This window comes from Dipteris shenzhenensis, unplaced genomic scaffold, assembly GCF_047967505.1.
Source record: "Dipteris shenzhenensis isolate YYH24624 ecotype China unplaced genomic scaffold, Dip_SZ_1.0 scaf0045, whole genome shotgun sequence".
Lineage (NCBI taxonomy): Eukaryota > Viridiplantae > Streptophyta > Polypodiopsida > Gleicheniales > Dipteridaceae > Dipteris > Dipteris shenzhenensis.
In genome coordinates, this window is record NW_028239352.1 from 7,098 (window position 1) to 18,028 (window position 10,931).

At 49.6% G+C, this 10,931-nt stretch overlaps 1 protein-coding gene across 1 annotated transcript; it reads right to left on the reverse strand.

The window, feature by feature from the left end:
- Positions 1–627: 627 nt before the first annotated feature.
- On the reverse strand, positions 628–3,762 carry LOC147879328 (uncharacterized). Its single transcript, XM_087372228.1, has one exon. It carries the CDS (start codon positions 2,091–2,093, stop codon positions 1,323–1,325), a length of 771 nt encoding a protein of 256 aa, XP_087228354.1. The 5' UTR covers positions 2,094–3,762; the 3' UTR covers positions 628–1,322.
- Positions 3,763–10,931: the final 7,169 nt, after the last annotated feature.

Sequence of the window (10,931 nt, forward strand, 5' to 3'; positions counted from 1 at the left end):
CTCTCTTTTCCTCCTTTGCCGGGCCAGGGAATGAATCAGGAATAACGAAAAGCCGGAATGGAAAAACAATCTTCCACCGAAATATGTTATGCTAGAAAAATGCGACACGGAACCACACCACTCGTGATGGAAGACATGCCGAGGAAAGCGGACGAGTGGGAGCCGACTTCATGATTCGAGGCAAACCCGATTGGAGGTTTGATTGCGTATGCCGGCTGATTGAACAACTGGGGTTCTCAGCTGGGAGCAAAAGCCCGGCGAGTGGCTTCAGTCATTCGACCTCCCCTTGCTCCCTACGTGGAGGTCCCTCCACTAGGCGACCGGGTACAGGACCAAGTGCTCTGGCCTTGTCGTGGCGGTTCCTGCTTTTCAGGGGAGGGCTTGTGTCCCCTCCTCCAACTAACAGAGCACAAAAACTGAACTTAAGCTTCGGATTCCCGGGAACCCCCAAAAACTCGATCTTTCTGCGATGTTCCCCGCGGAAACCCAATTGATGGTTGAAATCCCGTCCCTAGCAAGGGGAAGAAATGATACTTTATTTCATGAGAAGCAACTATCTCTTCCGTGCGAGTATCCCTTTTCCATTAGCAAGGGCATAGGGAGGGGGGGGTTCATTAAGCCCCCACCTCGAAGTGCTGCAGGCGTGCGGCTAGCATTATTGGTGATTGCATCATTGCTCATTGACCAGATATCCATTCCAGATAATCATCCTTGGAAACAGCTTCCACGGCAATAGGCGTAAACGCATAATTAGTTCCACGGATCTCACTGCGCTAACCGTAGTAAACTCCCTCTCGTTATATAAAAATGGAAATCTAATTTGAACAACCAGGTACAGCATCACGTTTAACACCTGGGGAAGGTACAGCCCGACTGTAAGGTACATCAGCCAGAGTTATAATCGTACATGAATGAGTCTTAGCTGGTACAACCACTCAATTGTCCACTTCTAATAAACATAATTAACCCAATTCCGAATCATCCTCTGGAATCGTATAACTGTCAGAAGTTAATGACTATTCATCGGAACTGTTATAGTCTGAATACTCATAAGGTTGGGTCGACGGCCAGCCCCTTTCTAGGTCCATTCGCCTCCCTCCGAACTGTACTTGCAAGTTTCCCCGCAAACAGCTCTCCGCGCCTATTAACACTTGAGGAGTATACTACTATTTCGTTAGGTCTTTCTCAAGTCTTTCAAGGATAGACCGTCACACTCCGGTGGATCGAACGGTGACATTCCCGGCAAGCTAGGAATCTGTTTCCCGTTCAATTAAGCCGACCGACCGACAAGGTAACCCCCCAAACGAAAAGGCTGATATGTCTTACCTGGAATAATACAACCATTTCCACTTATGGTCAATTCTCTGTGACCCCTGAGTTTCCACCGGAATTTCGCAACGTTCCTTACTGCGAGCAGTTGAGACCCTGGTGGAATATAAGCGCTGGTCCCCTTCGGTAAAGTGCTCGTGCTTGCTGTTACCTACCGTAGGACCTCCGTCCCCGGGGAAGGCAGAGCAGGAACAGTCAACCTTCGGCATCGTTCTTCCTCCGGTAGTTTCGTAACTACTGTGGTTGTTGCCAACGTGTCGGGGATCCCCCATTCCAGAGATGACGGGGTCAGGCCTGTTGGGTCCGAAGTTGTATGCCACTAGCTGTGGTGTCGATGGATTCACTACTTCAGCGCTGTCATTGGACATCGCAAGCTGAGCATCCATTTCCTGCGTATTGCCTATACTGGAAGCAGGGATGTATACCTCCAACGACTTCGGGAATGGAACCATAGGCTTCTCATTAGCTGGGGGAGCCTTTTCAATGCATGGGTAACACCTCAACCTCCCGTTTCTGGCATGCTCTAGTCCCTTGAGTCTCTCGACGTCAGACGAGAATTTCCCTTGATTCTCGTCTCTCATCCGGTAAGCCAGATGCTTTGTGGACTGTAGAAGCAGTCCGGTGCATTTCGTTGCACTTCCATCACCTTCGTCAAGGGGCGCACTCCGATACCGTTGATGTCCAATAGCTTTGATAGTAATGGCTGGATCTACTGCCCCGTCCATTGAATGTGATGAAGCAAAAAGTGGTATAGCAATAAACATCGGAATGAGACTAGGAAAAATGGTCCGAATAATCTCTATAGTAGTTCCATGAACCACTCTTTCAGGAATGGGATTTCTTCAGTAATGGAAATGCCATGAGGTGCGAACCAACATCCGTGGTACAAAGATCAGAATAATGATTAAGAAGACCGGAATGTCATGATGTGAGTCAATTATTCCTTGCATCATAGGTATGGCTGCGTCCTAAGATCCTAATTACCGAGGTTCCGCAGCATCACGAGGAGCAATTGGAACAAATAGCTACCAAAAAAGGGTTCTCGAAAGAAAGAAATTAGCACTTGAAGGTGAAATGGGTTCCTTTATAATTAATTTCAAACCATCCGCTAAAGGTTGTAACAACCCAAATAATCCCACTACATTAGGACCCCTCCGACGTTGCATGGAAGCCATGACTTTACGTTCGGCTAACACTAGAAAGGCTACTCCTAGTAGAAGTGGTGCGATGATTGCCAAGATTTGAGCTCCAAGATTCCATACATAAGAAAGATTACATACATAAAAAAGAAACACATTTGGCTCGAAATAATCCCATATTCGCACGTCCAACCCCAGGTTTACCTTTTCGGTGATCTCGGTTACGGTGAGTTCCCACTTGATCCCAACTCGTGTCAATAGGGGCAGGATAGGCTGAAGGCCTCGGCGTGAATTTGGAAGCGGGGTTTGCCACAGGGGGGCGAGAGCCCAGTCTATAGCTTCCATCAACTCATCGAACGGCGGTCCGAATTGCACCAAAGGCCTCGCTACCGATTGCATATCCGGCAGGGTGGCGTCACGGATAACAAAAAGGGTTTCCGAGAGCTCACTGAGATCGCCTGGCCCCGGGCGGCCGGGGAAGTTTCTTAGCGTGCCCATGTGTTCGGCGAAGTCGTCCTGTAGAATCCTCAATTTTCCCTTGATACTCGTCGCCATTTGCTCTGTAATCATTCTTCCGTTTCCAGGCATGTCTTGTGGTGTTGGTTATTAAAGCTGGGGATATTCATGGCAGTTTAAGGCTATCCCGGAATCGAACCCGTGGAATGGTGCCGAGGGAAAGTCGATGGTGTGCCAACATGATTCAACCGTTCAACTTGCCGGGGAGTGCGAGCCAACGCTCCCCCAACAGATACGATAGTGCGAGCCCAACTTCTTGGTGGGTGCGGCGAGCCTTTGCCGCATCCACTAGAATACGCAATTCCGAAATTCCTTCCCGGAATCGATGCCTTTCCGCGGTGGGTACGCCAAAGAAAGCAAGATTGAATTTCCATTCCTTGGACAATTCTCAGTGGATTTGCACTCCATGGTCCAATTGCGGATTCTATATACGAAATTTCCATTCTCAGTGGATTTGCACGTGGCTCCCTAAAGGAAAGTGCCCACTTCTGCCCGGCCAAAGTAATCTGCCGTCCTTCCTTCCCTCCCTTCCGAATTGGCTAATATCCTGTAGGGTAGCAGACATTAGGTGAGGTGTAGCGCCGGTTCGCTCTCCCTAACGGGATAAGATCATGCGATTCGGAAGACTTCACATGCCCTTGGAGACCTTCACATGCCTAGCCCCAGCCCGAACTTGCCCTGACCTGTATGCCGGAAACCCCTAGGCTCTACTACCAATGCGGTTCCCATGTAGCAGGTGTTGGATACATAGGGGTACTGGATATCTTGGTGGGCTGCCGGAAATCGATCTGTGCGACGGAACGCACGTCGTTCTGGAAGTGGAATGGCTTAGTCCTCTAGCTAATCACGATCACGACGTGCCTGAATATCCTTCTCTGCTTTTGCCAGTAAGAATTTCTCATACCAGCCGACTTCAAGGACCGGCCCTGTGCCACCAGGCTTGCCTAACGAAAGAGGGCTAGCGTAGCTCCGGATTCCCAGTTCCCACTTGCCTGCTTGCGGGAAAGTGCCGGTCATCCATCTACAAAATTTCGTATTATTAAACAACTCGGATCAATCCTTGCTGAACTGCCTTCACCGCCCTTGCCTTAGGGCCCGGGATCCCATTAGCGCGCTTGCACGCTCGCTTCGCTCGCTAACTAATTGATCACCAACCGGAACCGAAAATGCGAAATTTTACGAATACTTACTATAGGCCGAGCAACAACAATGCATTATGGTGCTCCTCTTTCGCCACCCTAGCCGGGTTAGTGGTGGTTCCTTCAGGTGATGAGCCTCTTCACTTCAGTGGCCTTGGCTCGGCAAAGCTCAGTTGCGTGGGAGAGGAGTGATAGGAGGAAGTGAGACCTTTGCTTGGGCCTGAGAAGGCTGGGCTGGGGTAGAATAAAGCTCCCTCTGAAGGTACATCCCTGGCTCGGGTAATCCGTTCCGCAAGGGAAGATACCTCTCCTTCCGTTGGTAAGGATTTCTCAGGCCAGGGAGCCTTGGTTTGGGCTTTCCCGTCCCGTCCCTACCAGAACTAGGGCTTTCTCTACCGCTTTCCCCTACCAATATCAATATTTTTCCCTAGGGCCCGGCGTCGAGAAGTGGCCCCCCTGACGGGATAGATTGATTGGGAAATCGATCGGCTGAAAGCCTAACGTTCGCGGTTCGAATCCGCATCTCGTCCTATTGGGCCGCCCTGGCTGGTATTTCCACCCTGCCAAAGTTAGTTTTGCCTTTCCTGCTGCAAGAAGCATTCCATTCCCAATAGATTTTGATATTGGTTGGCCCCGCCTGGCCATAACATTTCTTCGTGAAATCCCGGGGAGCAGGGCGGAGCCGGCCACCAAGAAGCTTGGGTAAGCGAGTTCCCGCGAAAACGCTAGCCAGAGAAGAAGGGAATGGCAGCCACGTGTTAGGGAGGGGAATGGATGCGGCTTGCCATTTTCCCAATTTCCCTGTAAGCCAATAACGCCTCCTTCGCAATTTTCCTTCGTTAGAGCGATTTTCCTTGTTGCAATTTGGCTTCGAGCTTTTTAAAGGGAGTGGGGGATTTATGTTGCCCCCATCTCAAGGTTTCAGTTTCGCCTATTTGTTTGTTCCTCGCTTGCTCTCGCTCTCTTCCATCTCTGTCCTCTCTCATCTGGGCTTCCCGGGGGAACACACGCGGAGGTGCCCTAGCGCTTTGGCTCCCCCAACGCCCTATTGAACTTGTTGCCTCTAGCTTTCCTGCCTCGTTTCATCCGTTACCCCTTGCTTTGGATGGTGGTTGTGGCTTCCCTAAGAACCATCTCTGCCCTGTGGCCATTTCGCGCCTTCCCGGGTCGAATCCTTGCACCTCCCATCTGTGCTAGGGGTGCTCCCTTCTCATCCTCTGAACTTTTCAAGGGCTTTCTCCCCGGAAAATTGGGTTTAGGGCTAGCAGTTCCGCGTGGCTGGTTTTTTGCTGTTTCTACAAGAACCGGGAGCTCATTTCCTAGGAACTGTGTTTCCGTCGGAGAAAGCGTTTCCTGAATGGGCGTTTGCGGAACCCCCTTGGGGGCGGGGTCCCCGCCCCAACCCCCCAAGTCCCTCCTTCGGAACTGGGGGGCCCCCTAGGCCATTCTATGAACCATGAGCCACTGAGATCACAACCGGCGAGCATTGCATTAATGATTACAATTCAATCTATCCCCTATTTCTTATTGGATTTGTCCGCCTCAACAGAAATCGCGTCTGCATCGTTCGGAGAGAATTATATAATAGGAGGCCCGAATTGATGAAGAAAAATTCGATGAACCCGCCCATCTTTCGTTCCGCTTCCCTGGCAACATGTTTTTTCGAGGGTCCAATAAAGAAAACAACAGGATTTGCAAAACCTTTCGCATTGGAAATTTCGTATAAAGAAAACAAACCCATGCGAAATGACAACAACAAAGGTTGGTGCCGTACTTGGTGCGTGTGGACTGCTTCCCTTGGTGTTGACAGCTCAGGCTCGAGGGAGTAAGTAATGTTGTTCCTGCTTGGCTCAAGGTACGCCTAAGTGCTTGTGCTTGGTACGAAGTCTCTTCGAGAATCCAGTCTTTCTTTTTACCGGAACCAGTATCTCTACCCGCGGAAAGAGAAGGAAGCGGAAGGGAAAGGTCGAGTGCCAGAAATTCAACGTGAAAGAGTTTCGTATATAGATGCTTCAGTTCCACGGAGTCATCCAAATAGTCCCTTTCGTCTAGAGGTTAGGACATCGTCTTTTCATGTCGAAGACACGGGTTCGATTCCCGTAGGGGATAACTGAAATGGAGAGGGAAGGGCAGCGGGCAAAAGCGAAGGAGCCTGCATCCTTGAGCCCCAGCCAAAGAGCTTTATCCCCTTAGGGGAGGTTCGGTGAGGCTGAAGCTAACACGAACCGATTAAAAAGAAACTTGAGAGTGCTTCTGTGGAAGAATAATAATAATAATAATTCAAGTTCGCGCTTTCCGCTTCGATCCTAACGAATTCAATCGATTCGGAAATTCGAGATCAATCGCGCGGGATAGAGTAATCGGCTAACTCGTTAGGCTCATGACCTAAACATGCAGGTTCGAACCCTGCTCCCGCACCCCCTGGTATCGTGGCCCTGATTCAAAATCCAAACATTCCCATCATGTATTGTTTTGGAAAACTACGAGGAGCGGCTCCCATGGCCTTAGCGGGAGCCGCAGTTGGTATTGGAAACGCATCTAGTCCTCCGACAACGAAACGCTTTGAAATGAAATCTTCTGTTAATAATTGTGACGGGAAACGCATTTATGATAAGCTTAAAGTCAACGGGCCCTTCCTACATTCCCAAGAGTATAAATGCCGTCATAACGGCGTGTATATCTTATGGCCCGCCACGTGTAAAAAGTCTAGTCGCACCAACCTGAACCCCCAGAGCCCCCACAATCTTTCCCCCCTTAGCGGCGTAACGCATCTAGCAATGCTCAAGCATAGAGAGCTAACCGGCCAAAAGCCTAGCTTTCCTTTATTAGGGAAATGGTGAACGAGCAGGCCCCTGTGATTGAACGGTTTGGAAATGTCCCGGACGCTCGTTACATTCTGCGTAATGATTGGAATAACTTTAATGAAGTGGCTGTACGGGGGGTGCCCTTAGGAGGGAGAGGCGTTCTCCCAGGCGGTAACCGCCCTGAAAGTGGGAGAAGATTGGGCAGATCTCCTACTCAACGCAGTAGTTCGGTCTTCTCAGTCTTCGACGGACAGGCCCGAAATAATTAGTTGGGCGAAGCAAATATTCAGGCAAAGAATTGCCTTTAAAGCCCAAGTGCTGTGTCCCGCGCTCGCGGATCTGATTGCAGTCGGATGCCTGGGCGAAGCCCTCAACAATACGCCACCGCGGGGGGGACACCCTGCCAGCGTTCGCGCAAAACGTAATTGCGGAAACAAAAGGCATAACCCCCTCCTTCATTACTTCTTACCACTCAGGGCAGATAGCCGAGTATGTGAGCCGGCTGGCATACTCCCACGGAAGATTACTTTCGTTGCTTGGCACAGACGCGGGGGTACTATACTCAATCCGTCCCGCAACGGCAGATGCCGTTGCCGCGACTTTCGCGATGCTCACCCAAGATGAGGCTCAAGAGAGGGCGGATCTCGAGGGGCTGAGGGCTTTTGCAGCTAGGCGTAGGAGCGCCATGCAGCCGGCCGATTCGGGCACAGGGGGGGAGGGTGCTTCTTCGGTTAGCGAACAGCCCTACGCGGTTTTACGTCTTCTCCTCGGAGTTGCCGCAGCTGTTCTCCGGCACCATGACTCCCTTCTTCCTATTGGGATTGCCCTGGGAATTATCTTTATTTTACTTAGACTGTGGCGGCGCGTTGGGGCCTTCCCAAGGCTCAAGAATGTTTGTTTCCATCTGAAAAATGCATTGAGAAATAATAGGTTCGGAAAGGACTCAATGTGATCATTTAAGCTTGAGAAATGAGGAATTTCACCAAATCCCGGGCCGGGTGATAGAGGTTCAATGCTTCAACACCCCGAGAAGCATGCTTGGTTTAAAACCAAGCGCCCCACCCCTTGAAAAATCTTGATTTTGAGAAGGCAACGTATTAGCATTCGGAGTACTATCCTGCGGCATATCATCATCTTCCAAGTATTCACTCCCCTCAGTGCCCACAATGTATTGAATCAGCCCAGGATTTTCAGGAAACTCTATCTCGTCTGGGGGAATATCTGGGCTATTCGTTGGGCTCCTAAACATCCATCTCATGCTTATTAGGTAAGCTATATGGCTTAACAAAACATTAAACCTCATATCAATCCCATCAATCCTCTCATGAATATGCGAAAGGTCCTGTGCTATACCTCTAACTCCTGCTAAAGCATTTCTAGTCATCTCACCAACAATCGCAACATCGGAGAGAATCTCCGCATTAGTTAAATTTCTTTCGAGTGATCTTTGAACGTATATACGAACTGTCATAACTACTCAATCACGTGTTTCAGGTTTGGGTATAGCAGGACTTGAACCTGCATCACGACAAGCCTGTCGAGTTACCACCCTTGCTCGATCCTGCATTTGAAGCTATTACATATATATATTCTATAAACCTTCAAGAAAATCTTTTCATATGTCTACTTCTCCGTAGTAGTACTAATAAACGTCGATCAAGGGGTTGCGGGAAGGGAAGAAAGCTTGTCAGATTCGGCCGGTTAGATGCCACGAATAACTGGATCGCGAATAACGGAATAACTGGATTAACCACTAACACACGGCAAGCAAGATTCAAGGGCCAAGGAACCACGCCTCTACGACCCGCTTCCACGAGATTATTTCTCTCCCTCCACCCGCATAAACTGATCCAACTAAACGTTTAGGATCTCCAACGGATGAGTAAAGGATGGCTGACTGAGGGATGACGGCTGGAGCCAAGAGGAAGGGCATTTCATTTGCTGCTGCTGGAAGGTGTTGGGCGGGCACCTACGCGATTGCAACCCAATATCTCCGCAAATGAGCCCACGTATCACACCTTCATAAAATTAGAAGGTCGAGACGGGATTGTGAGAGAGAAGTTCATCGCACGGGACGATGGTTTCTACAAATACCAGACGGAAACCAGTCCATTAGCCAGAACCTTCGAGGTTGGGGATAAAGAAACCTGCACGCAGGCAGGATTTTGGACGAGAGAATCCACCCGGCGCTAGGGCGAATCTCAACCGCCGGAGGAATAAGAGATGTAATTAATTACATATGGATAAATACCAGTGAGTGAGTGGGGAAGATGTAATTGCGTATATGAATACTGAAGCAGCTTTTCAGGGTTTTGGAAAGGCCGAACTCAGGAAGGAGACGCTTCGCCTTCAACAAATCTATTGGCTCTATTACTTGAAAGAGCTGGCAGTGGGCTTATAGTTTAATTGGTTGAAACGTACCGCTCATAACGGTAATATTGTAGGTTCGAGCCCTACTAAGCCTATTTACTTGCTATATCCAACCCGCCAGTCCTTCGCTTCGCTGCGCTCAGCAAAGGTTTAACCTTTGAGCTCGTTCTTCGAGCCTTGCTTTTTTTCCCCGGTTACCGCCGCATGGAGTATAGCCAAGTGGTAAGGCATCGGTTTTTGATACCGACATGCAAAGGTTCGAATCCTTTTACTCCAGGATTCCAAAGCAATCAAAGCCGATCTCAGCACAGCAGGTAAAAGCCAATCCATAGAGCTAATCGAGGGAGATGCATTTCATTACTTTTCCAAGACCTTCAAACAAAGGTGACAGCTTATCCGAGACTTGGTGACACGATTCAATATTTAGTATAAGACTCGGTGACAGCTACCTGAGGCTTGGTGACAGTTTATCCAAATCTTGGTGACAGTTCGGAGGAAACTTGGTGACACTGTTACGAAGGTTAGTGAGTCAGTAATTCACCATCGTTTATGACTTGGCTGGCCGGAGTGAACTAAAGGCCGCCGAAAGCCTCGTGGCTTTGCTTTGCCGCCTTCCCTGAAGTCTGAAGTACTCTGCCCCAACCAACCCATCCTTTTTGTTTGGAAAATCCGTAAGTCGAACTAAGTCAATTTGCGGGTCATGAAATGACCCATTCCAAGGGTTCTTGGGAAGCTGCTTTCGATAAGCCAACCCGGATGAAATTGACCCGAAGGAAGACCTTTTACCATCCTATTTCTAGAAGACCGATCTCTATTTCTCAATCATTTCCTCTTTATAAAGCGTTTTCTAACAAAGTTCCGAGCTTCGTTCCTATGATTGCTAATTGGCCTGGGAAGTTTCTTCCATTGGCTCACAGGTTTACTCTCGCTTCACTGCCTGCTACTGGCTGGACTGCAACGTTTATCGCTACAGCTCGCCACAGGCTAAGGATGGAGGCAAAGCCCACTAACGAATCCTTGATCGCTGTAGCTGCTTGACAAAGACACGAATTTCAAGAAACGGAGGCTCCCGCTGAACAACGGCCAGGCTCCAGCCCGAGGCGGCTATCGCTGCATGACGGAACAGGCTCCCGCCCCGAGGCTCTCGCTTAGGCACACTCGCCTTTTCTTTGGCTTGCCGAACTCTCGCCCTGATGATCGCTCGGCGTCCTCGCTTGCCGATCGCTCGGCGTCCTCGCTTGCCTTTTACACCATTTCCCACATCGCCAGGGATCGCTCGCAAAGCTCGCTTGCTAAGGGTGATTGTCCCTAGAGACTGGCTATTCATTGGACTGCTTACTATCGATAGACACCGGACAGCTGGCTATCGACTGGGACTTGCTATTGATTGACGGCTGCTTACTATCGATTGACACTGGCTACTGGGAAGTGGGATTTCCGAAGGCGGCCCTTAGCACTTTCCAAAGCCGTTCCTCCCCGTGTACATATAGTTGTCCAATCCTGGAATCAGCTGTCCAACCGTTTAAAAGATTGATTCGTGAATTCCGTTCAGTTAGTGATTCCCCGCCTGGGCTGAATAATCAATAAAGGAAGCTGGAAATTTCAGTGAATAGAATGCCTGGGGAATGCCAACA